Source organism: Struthio camelus, chromosome 13 (assembly GCF_040807025.1).
Source record: "Struthio camelus isolate bStrCam1 chromosome 13, bStrCam1.hap1, whole genome shotgun sequence".
Classification (NCBI taxonomy): Eukaryota; Metazoa; Chordata; class Aves; order Struthioniformes; family Struthionidae; genus Struthio; species Struthio camelus.
The window spans coordinates 19066966-19085931 of NC_090954.1; the positions used below are offsets into that span (position 1 = coordinate 19066966).

Below are 18966 nucleotides of genomic sequence, written 5' to 3' on the forward strand. Positions count from 1 at the left end.
GCTAATGTTATTTAATTGTAAAGAGGATTTATCTCTCTGTTTTTTCAGAGTGGGGAGGGAGTAGAAAGTCATTCTTTTTCATTCTGACTGTCAGCTTCCGCTAGCAAATTAAAAATCCTTTTGTAAATACAGCCGTTGCAGGTGATTTCAGATGTGTTCAACATGTTATTTTAAAGGTGATTCCAACGTTACCATTTTTGTTGTTTGATATTAAATGACAGTTTTTCAAGGAGGTGACAATGTAGAATATGGAGTTAAGAAAACCTGTCCAAATCACTGTTCTGCAGTTAAGCTTTTGCAGGATAGCAAAACAGACATGCCACTGTGCCCTTTCCACAAAAGTGTGTGAATTTTGGAGTCAGGATAAATACTGATGAGTTGGGAGGGGTTCTTCAGAAGTCAACTAACAAAAACAAACAAACAAACAAAAAAAGCAGATTGTATTTTGATAAAACTGCCCTGAAAGTCAGTCTGGTTTCTTGGGTTGGATAATAACCAAAGCTTTATGCTTTGTTCTGTACTTATGCAACATACATATTCATGGTAAGCTCAAAAAGCATATGTTTGAGATGCATATTTCATTTAAAATAAATGAGACAATTCTGGGACTATTCAGTATGCTTCTTGTTTAATTTCCAAATTTTGACAGATTTTACCTTTCATAGTAATTGTAACAATCTTATTCCATCAAAATATGCTAATTGTGTTTGATTGAAGACTTCTGTGTTTCCAGACTAAAGATTATAGCGATACCTTAAGGATATTCTCCAGGATGCTCAAGTACGTGGTTAATCAGGGGATGTTGTGGCTTTCCACAAGCAGTCCAAATACCTTTACCAAAGAAAAGTATGTTATTTCTCAGCTGGTTTCTATTTTGTACTAAGGAGCATCCAGCTAGTTGATTTGTCAGTTATTTGTGATTCACAAAATTTTTTAAGAAAGTAAATATTTGACAGTACTTTAATTTCGAAGTAGAAAATCACCTGACCATGTGGCTGAAGAGACGACAGTATTAAATAAAAAAGTCAATTTACATATGAATTAATACTTTGGTTATTGTTGTATAGAAATATAATAATTAAATGACTTTTCTAGTTACCAGACACGTCTTAACTGTCATCAATTTCTGTATTTTTCTGAATGCAAAACAAGGAAAGAATAGGTTGTTTGGTTTGATTTAGCTTAGTCTTGTAGAAATTTCTTTTTCAACTTGCAAGTCGTGGGTTTTTTCCTCTTGATTTTATTTAGTGTAGGAAAAACGTGAGTTGGTCTTTCAGCAACATTAAAATAGCAATATTTAATGCTTATGCTTCATCTTACATTCTTAGTTACGTTTGCCTGTGTGCACATGTACTTTAATAGAACTGGAGCTATGTAGACCTTCTATAAGAACTTTTTTTCTCTTAGTAGCAAGGTAGGTGTTACCTTGGAGTAGAAGAACAGAGCATTCCCATGCTCTGGTCTGACATCGCTATCAACTCATGGCTCCATCAGCTTTGATTTTAGGAGGAGTCTAGTTCTGTGTAGTAAGTATTTCCATTCAGTGTCAAAACACAACAGCACTGCAATGCAGTCAGCATCCATTGGCACCCTTACCTCCGCTTAGTTCCTTGAAATGACTTTCTTGTGCAGCATTCCTTTAGTTATGTTCCTGATTGGAAATGACAGCTTCTGACATATTAGGGGCAGGGAAAGCTGAACCAGTAGAGTCCATTTTGCTGTTGTATTCCTGGGCATAGCTATCACAAAGTTTCTATTTAGCAAAATACAGTGCTATTGATTCCTGGTCCCTCCTTCCCTTTACTGTCATTAGCAGTGTTTTTACAGGACTGTAGAAAGGATTATACCTATAAATCTGTACTGTTATAGCAATTACAATTTCATATTCATCATCTATAGTTCTGCCACAGAATTTTATTACAAAAGACATAGACCCATTCCATTATAACGTCAGCGTCTCATTTAAAAAATATATGCTTATTTTTTGTCCTTTTTCCCATGTTTCTTGCATGTACTGGGCACTGTTGTAAGTAAGTTAACATTAACGAAACCTGTGTTTTAGCATCGCTATCACCATTGCACAACTTCAGTTAGAAACCTCAAAATCAAAAGCTTCACTGCATTACAAATATACTGGGAAAATACGTGTTATAGTATACAAATGTATATATGGTAGTCATGGACATTACAAAAAACCCTAAGAAATGGTTGATGCAGAAGTTAATATGTAGTGATTACTTCATTCTAGCAACCATTAGAAAATTTAGGTAGCTGTATTAGTTATGCTAGCTATGTTAGAAATCTTATATTTTGTTTATTTTTTTTTATATATCATATTGTACTTTTGAAAATTTCTCAAGCTTAGGAGTTTAACTTTCTCTTTGACCCTTCTACCAACATGTTGCTGGGTTTTCCTGTAGCGACCTATGGTAAGCAGTTGATCTTTTGATGGTCCTCTGCAAATTTTTTGGACGTTAGGCTCATTGTTCAGGATGAAAGGAAATACACGGAATATAAATTCTGGAATATTTGGCATACATGAAGCTTATTTTTACTGGACTTGGGAGTTCCTTATTTCAGGGATTTGGAATGTTTTGTAACACAGATGTAGATGTATGTATTTTCAACAACACGCAAGTCCCTCTAATACTGAATAAGGAGGAAAGCAGTGGTGTATATAGATAGATTGTGTGGTTACAGTACATTATGTAACAAATTATTTTCACTATATTTTATATTAATCACCAGTTGAATAATTATTTTCAGTAATACTACCTACTAAACTATTAAAAGAAGGCTATAAAATTTTCATAGACAAGTTATTTTAGGGGATTCTTATAAAGGCCGCTTTAACCTAAACAATTTATGCAATTGCTTCTCATTGCATGCCTTTCAGCCTTTTCCTATAATATTTTCAAGCATTTGGAGTAGAAGGGTTTTTTGCAACTATTTTACTTGAATGCCTACTTTAAAGTTTTAACGTTTATCAGTTGGTGAGTTATTTTGAGTTTTAGCGTACACCATGCTTTACTTATAGCTCTGTTTTTCTAGTGCAATATTTTAAAAGAGAATGCAAAATAAATTTCATACAAGGCCAAACAAATCAGTATACTAATTTTTTTAACTTTTCTTTGAGCAGCATATCCGTTTGATCAAAATACAAAATCTGTAGTGATATATCTTGACAGAAGCATCTGAGAAAAAGTGATGATTGAATTTCAGTATTTGTGATCAATCCAGAAACACATTTTTAGGCTATTTATTTACAAGACAAGTTGGTCTAGTATTCACTAGTTTGAACTTGTTTGTACTCGAAAGGCTAGCTAAAGATAGTCAAAACAGATATTTATTGTGAAATATTTCATTTTAATTGATGGAAAAATGTATTTCAGTATGTGAAAGAGGTAAAATAACTGGGATAAAATTTATCACATGCTAAAAACGTTCCATATGTCCTGGGGAGTCAATTGAACATTTCTTGTAAACATAATTCACAATTTTGAAAGGTTATTTCTAGCTAACCTAACTCAGCAACTATGTCTACATGCATTTTGCTATTATGCACACATGGAGAATTAAAAGTGCTATTTTTCTACAACATGACGTAATGAACCCAGTATTTGTTTGAAATATATTATGTCTGCTGATCTCAAAGGGCTGAGCTTGCCTTTTCCCCAGTATTCCCCAATAAAGTTTAAACAAAATTGCTATCTAATCTTTTAGATATTGGTGAAATGTTAGAGTACTTTTAGTGTTATAATTTTTGTCAGTAACTCAAAAACTTTAATCTAAATGCCCTTTTTACTAAGCTAAGTCATTTGCACCCTCTATTTGAACACACCGACCTATTTGCCATTGTTTTTAATGCTTCTTTCACTTAAGCCTTCCAAAGAACGTCTCTTTCATGTTTTTTACGCTTAATCAAGAAGAATCCAACAAAGACATCCATAGAGAAAGTGATAGGTAAAAAGTAGGCATTAGAAATGATGTAAAAGAGCCACTGGTTTTGCAGGTTTGTACGAGGAGGGAAAGAACATAATGTTCTGCTGTAATCTTTACTTTTGGTAGCTATACTGATAATATCATCCAGATCTCCTCTTCCTTATGAGCTGATGCAGAGTTTCTTATTATGTATTATTTATAAACTTTCCAATATGTCAACTGCCACATTTTTAGTGGGAAGGCACCGTGTGTGTTCTGATAAAAATGGAATCCAAAATCTTCCTCCTTTATGTAAATTTAGCTCTTATATACACAGGGGTGCTGTCAGATCTAAAGGAGCTTAAAAGACTTATAGAAACACAGCATGCAAATTTTGCAGCTGAATTCAATTCATTAACATGGTTCTGAGTATGTGTGGTTGTCATGCTCAGCCAATACAGTCTCCTTGTTTTGAAGTGCAGCTGAACAGCTGATAGCTAATTGTAGGAAGTGGTCACTTCTCAGCTCTAGCCGCTTCTCTGAGCGCTCTGTCCCCAGCCAGCAGCTCAGCACTGGAGTTCATGTCAACAAGGAGCAAATGGCAAGTACCCAGTCTCAGGACGTGAGCTCAGATCCTCTCCTGTAGCTGTGCTACTTCACTTCAGCCCCACCACGTGCTAGGCAGTTTGATGCGCAAATGCAAAACATATTGGAATGTTAGTGCGGACTTAAGAGAAAACAAAGCTGACCTCAACAGCATGTTATTTGCATGTTTTATCTGTTTCTACCTGCATGTGCCCCCCCCCCTTTTTTTTTTTTTTTTTTAAACAGTTGAGACTGCTGTGCCTCACAGGGTTGTGAGCCTAGTTCTGGCGCTTAAAAGCTTGCAAGTCCTTGACTGGAGTGTAGTATTGAAATGCAAAGTATCCTGTTTCTTCAGCCATCATAGACTGCTCTGTGGAAAAAAGGAAATGTATTTTATAAATAAGGATATTGAGAGAGGATATTTATGGTGTGCCTCTGACAGAAGTAGCATTAAACTTGGAATTATTACATGAATAAATAGACTATTAACCATAGTTATAAGGCTTCATTTTTCTCCTCCTAAGCAGGATTGATCTGAGAAGTTTTCCGTTTTACTGGTATAAATGACCTATGCAAAGTGTATTTCCTCTATATTGGCAAATACAGCTTCTCAGATCAAAAACTCTAAATTGGTCAAATTGATGTTTTGTAACTTTTGATGAGAGGAAAAACAGGCCCTCTGGAGCACCAGTAGCTTTTATTGTGTGGGAAAAATGCCCTGAGCTAGTATGTACACTACTTTAAAATGTAAAAAATTAGATATGAGCATAATTTTAATGTTTTTATTAGAAAAAAAGATGTTGCCTTAGTAGCACTAATATTCAAATGTAGTTTCTAATAAAGTTGTGAATGGTTTGGATGAATTCAGACCATCTCTGAAAGGTGTAAAACATAGCAGAGTAATAAAAGTCTCTAGTGCAATGGTGCTTGAGTCAATGGATCTGCACCAGGGATAACTGCGCTCTCTGGACTATAAATACTTAAGGACAGAAACAGCCCTCCTAAGGGCTTCTGAGTAAGCAAAGTCTGTTAAGAAGAGCTTTATTAAAGCCTTGTCCTTCTAACAGAAGGAATAAATTAAATGCAGGAGCTTTTTGACATTAAAGACGATGTCTGAGAATTTCATTTAGTGTAGGAAATGGCTGTATTCTTTGTGTGTGTGTGTTTTGGGTGTTGGTATCTGTTCTTCATGGTTATTTCTGCACAAGAGAGTTTTCCACGTTTTAGTGGAGAGAGGTCACTTATGCTGAAGTGTCGACAAGCTGAAGTGACAGGAGAGGTTACATTTTTGCAGCATTTAGTGCACATTCCCCAACCTATGACTGGGAATTCACCATGCAGAATTAATAGCTCTGTAATTTGTTTTGTTTTCATACTTTAAATTACTATCAAATACATTTACTCTTGCTTTTCTGCTGTCTTGATAATACTGTAATGCATATTTTTAGGTACAGATAAGTTTTTAAAAGAAACGTCTAAAACAATTACTGACTGTTTAGAAGCTTTTGAAAATAGTATTTTCTTCAGCTGTTCTTGAATAATCATCCATGGACCAAATGTGAAAACATGTGTCTCCATGAATGTGCAGTTTCTGTTTTCCTTCAGATCTCTAGCATGTAAGCGAGAAAAATTTAATTTTGATTTTCTGGAGAACAAGTAATCTGTTTTCAGAAACAAAGCATTATGCACTGTAAATGTAAGAGTGATTCTCTCAGTTCAAGTACATGACTCGGTACTAGTTATTCGAGACTCTATTTTGTCCTTTTTTAATGTAGAGAGCTCTTACTGAAATAAATTAGGGTTTCACTCAAATCTGTTGTTAAGTTAGAACCCAAAGAGAAGATGGTCTATGCCTTTTGAAGAGGCTCTCGAATACAGTGTAATTACGTTGGATGCCTTTAGCTCCACACTGTTAAGATTCACTGGCGTGTGCTGTATTTCACTAGTCCTGCTATGGTTTATTAATGTTGTTAGCTATTGAATCTCATATGAATCTTTTTTAGCAATATTTATTCAGATGCTGTGTTATTCAGAGCAAGTGCATACCAGTGGTTATTAAAATTCATCTCTCTTGCTTTTCTGCTAATTGCAAAATACTAATGATGTATATCTTTGCATAATATAAGAATCTCATATTGCTTGCATCATTTGGCTTCATAAATTATTCACCATTATACATGGTTTAATATTACTCCTGCTTTGCTCTAAAACATTATAACTTCCTTATATTCAATTTACAGCTGTGGAACAACTATTTTCATTTGGCCGTGGCTTTTATTACCCAAGATTCACTACAACTAGAAAATTTTTCCCATGCAAAATACAGCAAGATCCAGAACAAGTAAGCGAAAACGTATACTTTAGCTTATATAATTTAATTTTGCAGTAAAATGAGGGTACCGATAATGATAAGGAAACCCTTTTTTTTCTTTCCTTCTTTATAGATACGGAGATATGAGACGTTTAATTGGCTTTTCTATCCGTGACATGTGGTACAAACTTGGTGAGTAAATACATGAACTTAGTTGCCACTGAATCCATAGCATATATCTTGTTTCACTGAAAAAAATCTGATGTAACCTGCTTTTTAAAATATTTGACCCTAAGATGAGCTCTTGCTAAGCGCTTGCTAAGCTCGCAAGTGACATGAAACATTGTATGACTGCTGCCTATTTTTTTATTTCAAAGGGAACTTGCAAAGTTCTCTCACATTTCAGACAAAGATGGTTGAACTCAGAAGATTTCAGAAACATCCTTTTGCTGCAATTGAGAACCAGATAAATCTTCCCTAAGAAGGTTTCTGTTCAGTCTGTTTCTACAATCCAGAAATTGGTAGACTCAGAGTTGGATTCTCTTTGGATTTAAATTCCAAAATGAGATTATTAATGTTTTTACAGTTTGTGTGCAGCTATGTTTTTCAGCTGCTTCTTTAAGAGTTTGGAATAGATGCAACAATAATGTATTGTCTTATGAAAAAATACACAATTTTTTTTGAAATATGAGATGCAGATAATTGTGATGATACCTATGATTATACTTTAAAATACAAGCTGAATGTCAAATTTCAGACAACTCATTATGACAAGACTAGATTTCATCAGAGTATTAACAGCGAAAAGACATAAGCTTTTACAAAAGTTTTGTCTGCTCTTCCGGTCTCTTTACCACAAGCCAATTCTGGTCTGGATCTTATGTGACAATTCAATGGAGTGCTAAGCATAAGCAAATAACCTTTCTTTTTTCTGAGTTGGTCACTGTGCCAACTGAACTAAAGTGCAGTCATTTCTTCCAGAGAAACTCACGTAATCTGAGAAATCAGAGAATCACGGAATCAGAAGCTGTGTATCAGAAGTTGATCTTGTAAGAACAATGTGAAATGTTCTCAGTGTATGCAGTAGAAAAGCATTTTTTCAGTAATGGAAATATTTTTAGCGCTATTAAAATTTTAGCCAGAATATACACACAGTATCCAGAATTTTGATGTACTTGAATTAAACTGAAATTGTTTTGTCACTAACAAATCAGTTCAGTGCTTATGTAAATAGTCAACAAAAAGCTGGCTGAGCGGATATGATATTTTGTTTATTAACATAAAAAAAGGAGTAACATTTTTAAATAGGTTTTACCAGCAGAAGGTTGTAATCAGAAGCTCATTAGGTATTATGAAAAGTAAAAGAAAGATCTGAAATTTTAAAGCATTTTGACAATTTTGTCTAGGTTATTACTGAAGACCAAAGCATTATTTCTTTTCTAATGTCACAAATGCATTATTACTTTATTTAAATAAATTTGGTCTATGTATCCACTGGAAAAATAGGAGCCTGCAGATTGAAAAATATTTCAAACTTAAACATGCCATAATTCTCATTTAATAATAAGTGCCCTTTCCACTTATTTTCTGTAATTTTCAAGCTCCTACTATATCTTTAACAAAAAGGAATCTGCATTCTGAAAAGCAATACACTGTTTCAGGTATAAACCACATATGGAGGATATATATTTACAGCAAGATTCAAACAGGCAAATACATGTCAAAGGATCTCATACTGTGACCTCCACTTACAGTGCATTTCAGTTTATAAATTACCTGACTCTCTGAGGCAAATTATCTTCATTTGTCCATTGCAATAATTGCAGTATTTCAGGAGGTTTTGCCCTTGATCCCTGAAATGGGAATAACAGTTGCTGATGACAGGATAGACTTTCAAAAGAGCCTTTTTTAAAGAAAGTTGTGTGCTAAGGATTTTTTTGGTTTAAGGCAAGTGTGAGATTAGCCTCTTGGTCAAGCAGTAGATATTGCTATTGTTTAGCTGGAGATTTCTCTTTTTTACTACTGTTACACAAGGCTTGCTTAGGAGAAAAAAAGATTTGAGAACCTCTGTAGAAGGTTCAGAAAGTTTTGACTTTTCTGAGGTAGGTCACTGGATTTGATAGAGTAATGATCTGATCCACGTGGCAAATACTCCTCCCCCCTCCCCCCCCCCAAAAAAAAAAGAAGCAAGCACCATTTGAAGAACACATCAAACCCAGCTGAGGTATTTTTCTTTGTTTCTGTACTACATTTATTATAGCAATTCTTCATGTTCATCTTACACCATGACTGCAGATTTGGAGGTTCTTTGGCACATGGCATTATTGCTGTGCTGCAAGAGAATTTTGGGTGGTTTTAGGAGTTGAGCTGTGCAGATAGTACTTCTATTATTGGTTGCAATGTTTGATGTTATTCAGGAATGAAAACAGGTAGTTTTTTACCCCTTTAGCCTAAAAAGGGGAACATACCATATGGTTCTTTCCTATGGATACAGTTTGAGGGGTTCTTAGTGTTTTGATTACTTTCCACTTGCAGGCATTTGTAAGGAAATGTCAAAAGCTGAAAAACTGGAAGATTCCCTGAAAATGTCAATTCAGGCAGCTGGCATTCGTGCTTATTTCTGGTACTGAATTCTAGCATCTTGGAATTAGACAATATTGAGTAATGCACTTTCTGCTTTTGAGAACAAATAGAGAGAAGTGACTAACTGTGGCTGTTAATGTAGATGGTCATAACATTGTTTCAAATGGCTGCATATCCCAAGTCATTTCCTAACAAAATTGTATTTTCTGTTCTCTCCTTTGAAATACCCAATTTGCCATTCTGTTTTAGGACAGAATAAAATTTGCTTTATTCCGGGGATGGTTGGGCCCATCTTGGAAATGACTCTTATTCCAGAAGTTGAACTACGAAAAGCTACAATCCCAATCTTCTTTGACATGATGCTATGTGAATATCAAAGGACAGGAGAATTCAAAAAGGTAATAAAAAAGTTTTGTAGAAACTGTTTAATAGTAGCATTGTGAAAATATAATCAAAAAAATCATACTTTATGTGAAAACTCATTAAGATGTCATGTAATGAGTTTATTTTTGGTAAATATATGTAGCGTGAGGTTTTCTGCTTACAAAAACTGAAATGAGCTGTTCAAGTGAGTGTCGGCTCTCCAAGGTGATCTAATTGGACTTAACTAAAATGTTCTTCATAACGACAGCAGTAAAGCACTGGAATAGGGGCCCAGAGAGGTTGCAGAATCTTGCTCCTTAGAGATGCTCAGCATATGACTGGACAAGGTCCTGAGCAACCAGATGCGACATTGAAGTCCATCCTGGGTTAGATAAGGGTTGGGATTAAACGACCTCCCAAGTCATTTCTGATCTAATTTTTTGTATGATTCCCCTTTGTGATACAGATCTTGAGACGCTATAACTTCAAATTTTTAAAACAGCATATCTGACATAAGTTGCAGTTTGAAACCAATTGCATATTATTAGATTTTTTTAGAAAACTTTAGCTTTTCTCCATATTAATTTTGTGAAAAATAGCCCCTGTGGAAAATTGACAGTCCAAAATTTTTTTTACTGAAATTTTGAAGAGGAAAAGGTTTTTAAATCACAAATTTTAAATTACATATTTTCACATTAAAATATTTTGTGTTCTAGTTATTATATTTATCCCTCCTTTCATTTAAAAAGGCATAAAGTAAAAAGCATAGCGAGGGAGGGGTTTTTTTTGTTTGTTTTTTACAATTTACTAACTGGAAAGAATTTGAGAATAAAATCTGTAAATCAGTAATATTGCAACTTTAGTTGGGAAAATGAATATTTTACTTTAAAAAGGTATATTGGAAAATAGACTTTGGTGTCACTATTGGTTAAGCCTTATTTTCCAGCTGGAAATCTTTTCTCTCTCTCTCTCTCTCGCTCTCAAAAAAAAAAAAAAAAAAAAAAAAAGCTGACGGTTGTACTCTAAGTCTGAAACTCCTGAATGGTAAATGAGCATAGTTCATGGTATAGGGCACTTGGTAATACGATCTAGATCTCCAGACGGCTGTTACTGTGGGGGGGGGGGGGGCATTCAGCATCTGTCCTTTTCTGTTTAACTCTGCCATTCTCTGCAGGCTCTTTGGGGCGTATACTTACCTTGTTTTGTGTTTATACAGTGCCTTTCACAGTAGATTTTAACTTGGAGATGTAAGCACTGTGTTTACCCGAATAAATAATTCAGAACAATCTGTGTAGCAGTAAATGACAAACGAAAAAGTCATATTTTTAGAGATTCTTAGGAAAGTATATGTAAATATTACTTTATCGCTCTTTTATACTCAGCTATGTTTAATGCTTTAAGTCATATGGGGAATTTTTGGGTCAACTAAGTGCAGAGCAGACGGGCAGATGAAATTTCCATTTTGCTCTGTATTTTAGCACAAGGCTTTTGGTTTAAGGCCAAGATTAAAAACTACTTTGCTTCTGTGCATCTGTTCCCTCCATGTCCTAATAGCCCTATATTTACCTTCTTAAAAGTGTTTTCCTGCTCTTGGTTTATACTTCATCTCTTGGGAGAGACACACAGATCTGTACAGACCAAAAGCCTGGAAACTCATCAAACTAACTGATTAACAAGGGCACCAGCTTAAGAGCCTAGAAGATGCTAGACGCTTAGGTGACCCTTAAATCACTTCTTATGCTTATATAAATAAGCTTCAGGTGATATTTTTTAACTGCTGAAGAATGGGAGCATGGAATTTATTGCAGCTTAAGAATAATAGTTAATGGTTTTTATCAGTTTGCGCTAGTTTAGTAATTTAGCAGGCGTATGTTAATGGCTTCTAATCGTTCTACTTCAGAAATTAAAATCACTTACTGATCAAGAATTGTGTTTCCTCTCTCCATTCATATGGATGCAGTAATTAAGATAAATTTCTCAAAATTACTTTTGTAAGTTTGGCAATTCTGGTAATTTTTTTTTTTTAACTTTTAAAGGAAAGGTGCATTGAGTTTTATTACTTAAAATTGTTACTATTTCATTTAGAAAAGGGAAAGAATATGAATGCAAAATGATTTGATACACAGCTGTAAACTCTAGGTTTTACCAGTGGACAGTTTTGAAATAGAAGTTGGCATTTTATATTATGATATTTTATTAAAGCTTTAGTATAAAATTTTGAGAATGATAGTTTCATTTCAAGACTGCCTTAGGCACTCAGGAGTCTAGATCTCATTGATATTCAACTAAAACATAATTATATTGATTTTTTTTTAATTGCCTTCTAATAAGAAGGGGGGAGAGAGGAAAAAGAGCACATACAGAGACATCTGAATCACATACAGAGCCTGTACTGGCAGTGAAGCCAGAGCTCTCGTCTGGTACTTGACACATCAGTTAATAAGCTTTCCCCAAAAGGCTGGTTTCGTTGGCTTGGTGGGGTAGAGTACTGAGATGTCTGCCTGGCAGTGCCCTGCTCTGGGTGGACATGTGTATTGGGTTGGTGCTAGCTCAGGAGTCTGTGTCCTGCTCTGTTATATGCAGTATATGTGCTTTTATTCACCTGACTCCTTTTAAAAAGTGTACATCAAGTGAGGTAAGTATATAAAGGTTATTTAATTTTTTCAAACAGGAAAATTACCTAGCTATTTCTAGGAAATTATAACTAATCCTGGAGAAAACCAAATTCTACCTGGGGTTATCCAAAGAATGACATACTATTTACGTACATACTTCATATAGTGGAATATATACAAATATGTACATAGGTCTATGATATATGCATTTTCTTTGTGATCCTTCATTTTACTTTATGCATGAAACTTTCATTTGCCCAGAAGAAGTTTTATAGAAACTTATAATTGTAAGTCTGTCTAAAGAAGTAGGGAGGAAGGCATTATTATCTACAAATTTTAACCATTAAAGCTCTGTCTGTCATTAGCTCAGAGAGCTAGAAACCTCAGAAAGGCAGTTTATTCCACTTCTGTTAGGTGTCTGTGGTTATTCCAGCACATATATCTACTTCTCCTTCAGGTATAACGGGAAGCAAGTTGCCTATCTTTCAGGCGCATGATGTTAAAAGAATCCCGTTCTTCAAATACTGATAAGCCATCTTTCCCTGAAAGATCAGGCTGTATATTTTATCAAGACTTCCCAATGCAGGGCATATCATCAAGCAAACTAGCAGTTTTTGCTGTAACTGCTAATGTGAGGTGAAAAGCTAGAAAAAAGTTTACTTTAAAAAAAAATCTTTAAAAAGCAAAAACAGATTAGCTCTTTGCAGAGTAAATGAAAATATTATTGAAATAAACATAGATTAAAGATTTAACTTTAGCTTAGAGAAGATTAATTCACCTGTATTCATATTTCTGTCCCAATAAAACTTCCTGTTCATATTTGGAGTATTGAGTTTAATATCTCTCATTGGTTCCCTCCACTGCTGAAGCCATCTGTGGAAATATTCTACAATTACTTTCCTTCCTGGCAGCTGTTGAAAAGAGCAGATAGTACTGACCGATGGTGTGTCCTTGGGCTTGCCCGGCTCTTGATGGGACTTAGAGGGGAGATGTTTACTCTTTGTGAAGCTGTTGGAACAATGTGTCTTTCTGAGCTAAGAGCTGTGAAAGGTCACTAAATGAGTGAATGCAAGTGTTCTCAGCAGGCTCCTTGCTGAAAATACCTATTTCGTACTCTCGTATTTCGTTCTCTTGGAATTTTATTATACTGAAGGATTTTAGAGGCATGTGAAATCACCTCATTAGCAAAAACAAAGTTTAGTTCAGTTTATATAACTTGGTGCTTCAGACAAATTCATGTGGAAAAAACGTGATTGGTACTAAACTATATTCAAAAGTGTGGACACTTTTGTGGTCTATTAATTAGATAAGCAGCCAGTTTCAAAAGCCAAATTCATGCCAAATACAGTCAGACACACTCTATTGAAGTTAGTAGAGGAATTATCCTTACTAGGGCTGAATTTTAGCACAAAGACATTAAAACTTTCTTTTGATTCCTGACAGCTCTTTTATTTATTTTGGTTCAAGCAACGAGCGTTTTTTGCAGCTTGTTGAGAACCTGCAGGAAAGATGCTTAGAAAGAGTTTTTTGTTCAGATCTAGCATCTGTGAAATTATTGCCTCTCTCATTAAGTAATCAATTCCCTACCTGCTGAGTAAGTACTAGGAAGGATTTAAGAGGTAGATGCACAGCATTCACAGGTTTCTGTCTACAAAATGATTAGACTGGATGTTTTTGTTTAATATCGCCTTATCCTGAAACCACTGCATACCTATCTTAGACACACTAAAAAAAGATGAATTCTGAGCCCTTTAAGCTTCTTTTTAGCCTGGTCCAGAAAGAGTAATTTTCTTCCTGTGCTGTTTCTCAGTACCGCCGCTACATTTCAATGAAAGCTCTTTATTTTCTAGTATTGGTATAGTATGTACTGTTCCATTGGCAGTCTGTAATTTGGTTTCTAATTGCAGAGCAAGAGCTAATACTAGAGCAGCAAAACTGACAAGTAACACAGAGGGCAAAGAATTGTTCTGAATCGCAGTGCGTTTGTATAGTACTTCTAACAAACCAAAAATGTTTGTGGGCTCTCAGAAAAAAATAACGTTCCCTCTTGCTTGGCACTCTTTGAGAGAAGTAACAACACGCTGTTTCAGTCTTCTTCCCAAGAGCAATTTGCAGCATCAAGGTGGCCCAGCAGACCTGGGGCTGGCCGCACTGCATCTGGCTGTTGCTTTGATGGTTACTAGTTGAGTGGTCGTGCTCTAGAACAGTTTTCCTGTGTCAGTATGGGAGTGTGCTCGTTGCTGCGGGAGAAGGAAAGCTGAGGAATTCTGCAGTGAATAGATTTGCTCTGGAAGCGAGCACATAATATTTTTGACCTAAAACTCTGGATTTGGTTAGAATATGCATTTTCTTGTTCTGCCCCCAGGGACATGTCTAACGCTTGAAGCTTCAAACAAGCTCACTGCTTCTCTCAAATGTCTTCTAATCTGAACTCTTCTGCATGCTTCTCCTGCTCTTGTCTTTCCAGTGCTGCATCTTTAGAAGAAATTGCCCACCTGAACTTGTGCACTTACTCCCAGGGCATGAAGAAGCTTTCATTTTTAGTGTGGCTCTAATTGACTCATAGGACAACAGGACAGATAACACAAATGAGCAGTTTTTCTGCTGCCTCACCACATACTATTTAAAAGAATATGAAACATACAGAAATAATTAGAAACAAAAAAATCAGTATATACTTGCTACATCTGAATAATTTATTCTTATGCTGTTCAAAGACTTTAGTAGAAATGGGGAGGAGGGATTCGGAAGTATTGAGACTGCATAAAGAGGACAAGCACAGCTGTGTTAGAAAATATTTCAAATGTGTTGGCATTACAAAATTCTCATTTTCTGATGGTGCAGATTCTTTACAAATTGGTATCCTGCCTGATAGCTGGACTAGAACAAAGAACAACTGTAGCTTCACTAAAACGTGGACGTTCATGTGTCCTGCTTCCATTCAGAGGCCATACCCAAACAGAAGGGAAGCTTAGTGAAAAGGGGTGTGCAGGCTTTCAGCAGTACTAAAAGTCTTGGAAACAAAGTCCTGTTAAGTTAGTTGCTGTGCAACAGAGGGTGAAAGACTGCATCCAGTTGAAAAATTGGTAGGAAAAGTAAACTGAAGAACGATAGTGGGGATGTAGTAATGCTAGGAAACTCTCGTAGGCGTTTTCTGAGACTTTAGAAAGCTTTATAAATTTTAGAATTTTAATCTAAGAGGCCAAAAAGTTATGTGAAAGAATGAAGATTCAAAGGAAATTATCAGAGAACAGGCTTAGGAACAATGAAGGTATTCAGGAAAGGCTGAGCACAGAACAATGTTAGACTGGCTGAGGTTCAGAGAGGATATAAAGTATTCCCTTTTTAGCTAGCATTCTCCAGTTAGAGAATGGTTGATTTTAAAAAAAAAAAAAAAAAAAAAAAAAGCCTCTGCCTTTAAGGGGTTTTCCTTTAGGTACTATACTTCTATTTGTGCTGTTTCCAACCTGCAGGTGCAGAAAGATACCTGTTTCTTCGCAACATTATTTTTCCCTAAGCTTCAAATATTTGCTAATAGACTAGCTGCCTTCTTAGAGTTTTTTAAACATCTTAAAACCTGCAGCATTTCAATATTAAGATTTCTTTCTGCTAAGCTTATTGAATTAAATTATTTTCCTGCCGTGCAATATTTTTATATCACATTAATTTTAATTAGTTTTCTGTTTTCCAAGATTAATATCTTTAGGAAGCTGATTTTAAAACCAGCTCTTTGGAACACTTTTTTTCTGAATTGTTTCAGATCATGTCTGGAGAGCAATAATAGGCACTACGCAGTAATTTCATCGAAAATGCCTTTGTGTACACTGGACAATATTATTGGGAGTATATTTTCCTTAAAATCCTTTCCTAGTAGATTTCCAACTGACTTAAGATACTTTATGTATATTCTTAACTTTTCCCCTAGTATTTTTCATTTTCCATTGTAAAAAGCGCTCACCCTCTGTGTATCCGTTGTTGCTAAGAAATATCAACTTTTCAGTGACGCTTTTTGAACATACAAATCTTAATGTTTTAAGCCGCTTGGAGAGAGAGAAAAGAAACCATATGCGTGCGTTATAATTTCCACGTTTTTCGTTTCCTGAACTTGAATGAAGTCTGCATAATATATGGTAAAGACCTTGCGAACTAATTACTAGTTCTCATTTGAACATGGTAAATTGACTTAACCCTTTCAAAATGACGAAGCAGTTTCCTGGGTATAACGTATTGCAAAAGTTTTGAAATGATAAATTACAATTGCATATTCATATTGCAGCAACACAATAACGTTTTTAAGAGGCTTCATATAACTAAGGTTTGATCTTGCAGAGTGCTGGGTTAAAATACAATCTAACACGTACTTTCATTTCTTTAAGAATTAAGGGTATATTACTGACCTTGAACTTCACCACAGATTTTGACTGGAGTTTATGGAGCTTTAAAGATGTCAAGTTATTGGCGTTGACGATTTAGGTAGACATTAGTCATTACAGTTTTGCAGACTTGCATAATTTTCCAGGGTTTTTTTTTTTTTAACCCATGTGGAAAACTTGGAAAATGGCTGTTTTATTAATGTTGGAGATATCATTCCCTCGCTTAATTATGTAAAGCTACCTGGTGAATATATATACCTGGTGAATATATATACCTGGTGAAGTTAGAGGGACGACTGCCCACACTGGGGTGGAATGCTTCTCTGAAGGCTGAGTTTGGGATGAAAGTAAAACCAAAAGCCCTTGGAGTTTCAAGAGCTGGCTGATTAGGGATGTTTTCCAAGCGGTGAGTCACTGGAGAAATTTTAACAGGTTTTCTCTCTTTTTATGCAAACAAGCTCTATAGATTCCTTTTCAGTTAGAAAGCAGAAAAAGGGGCTATCTGGCCTTTACAAGTAGAGGAATAAGGATGCTGATACTCCAAATGAAACAGTGTTGTAACACTTATGTCATAACTTCTGGATCACTTGTTTGCTACTTTTGACAGTTAATATGTCACTGCTTCCTAGTTAAGGTATAGCTAGACCTAACAAACAGCAATAAAATAAGGCATTGCATGCTGTAGGATTGTTCATTTATATTTCATCTGGGTGGAATTGATTCCGTTTCAATCTGAAGTCCTCTATGAAAACACATAGCACAGACACTGTAAACCCGTGTCCTCCGGTTATTTTATCAGTTTGTACTAAGGAACAGTCATCTAGAGATGGTCAGTCTGGAGCGTGTTATTCAACTGGAATATATTTAAGCATTTAGGCCTTGGGGATGTGTGATGTAGCTATGCCAAGATATTCTTATGATGTCATTTTGAACTTTATTTAAACTCTAGCTATCTGCTCAATGTTTTGATTTTTTTTGTTCTTTCTTAGTTTGAAAATGAAATCATTTTGAATTTGGACCATGAGGTGGAAGGAGGACGTGGGGATGAACACTATATGCAGTTGTTTGAGTCAATGTAAGTAATGCGTTAGAATAAATGTCTTCAGGATCTGTTTTTATCTCGTTATTCTGCTAGAGATTATTCTCTGAACTTGCGTAAGGTGACAGTCCTGGGATGAGAATGTTGTAACATGCTACAATCTCATGAAAATATTTCTAAGAATTCTTAAACTGAAATGGATAAAATAGACTTCAAAAACTTTTTCAAATACTCTTTTTTAGAAAAAGGATCAGTGTGCAATATAAAACTATTCATTGAATCTGTTACGCTGGCAAGGACAGATTAAGTTTTAAGAGCGTCTCATTTGCTTCCTAGCATGTAATGACTGTGTAAACTGAAAGCACTCATTTTTCAGTTTTGAATGTTTGCTATTTGGCTGCGAATCTTAAGATCTCTAGGAGGTGATACAGAGATGTTCAGACTAGCTCTTGGTATGGCAGAGAGCAGGCCTGGAAGTAGAGGGCTGTCTCTTATCGCGCTGCTCCAGAGCCTAAACCTTGATGATTGCCTAACCTGTCACTACAGTTCATCATCTCTAATATTGGAGATTCAGCAAACACAGTAGACATTTATTACAGTGCTTAACTTTCCTTGCTGCTAGCAAGTTTTTTCCAGACATCTATACTAAATCTTCCTTGCCTCAGTTTAAGCCAAATATTTCTTGTTCTATCCGTAGAAGGCATAAGGAATTATTTATTCCCTTTCTCTTTGCAGCAGCTGTTAACAAATTTAAATATTGTTATCGAGTTTCCTTCAGTCTTCTCTTTGGGATAAACAACCCCAATATTTTTTTTTCTTTCATATGCCACGTTTTCTAGACACTGATCATTTCAGCTTAGTCTACATCTATCTTGAAAAAAGTTATCTTAAAGCTTGAGTGAGTATTCAAACTGAAACCTTATCAACGTTAAGAGAAGAGTAAGGATTCCTTCACATCTCATGGGATTCAGGTTCAAAGATTATTTCCTTTTTTTGAGCTGTGTAACAGTACTTGTGTTCAGTTTTCAGCATACTCTTGTATTTTACTAGAGAACTGGTACCTATCCAGTTAAACTCCACCTTTCATTTATGTACTTGATTAATCTCATCAAATACCCTACATAGTATTTGACCTTCCTGCTTTGTAAAGTACCTTTCTTTCTCTTAGACCTGATC

The 18966-nt window shown here is 35.3% G+C and overlaps 1 protein-coding gene across 2 annotated transcripts in view; it reads left to right on the forward strand.

Annotated features, from left to right (window-relative positions):
• The window catches only part of DOCK2 (dedicator of cytokinesis 2), a 224275-nt gene that overhangs the window by 164363 nt on the left and 40946 nt on the right, over positions 1–18966 (forward strand). For both annotated transcript variants that reach the window (XM_068959212.1, XM_068959214.1), the window contains 4 exons: positions 6747–6847; positions 6951–7009; positions 9650–9798; positions 17741–17826. In XM_068959212.1, coding sequence (XP_068815313.1) covers positions 6747–6847; positions 6951–7009; positions 9650–9798; positions 17741–17826 — 395 coding nt within the window. The remainder of the gene's footprint in view (positions 1–6746; positions 6848–6950; positions 7010–9649; positions 9799–17740; positions 17827–18966) is intronic.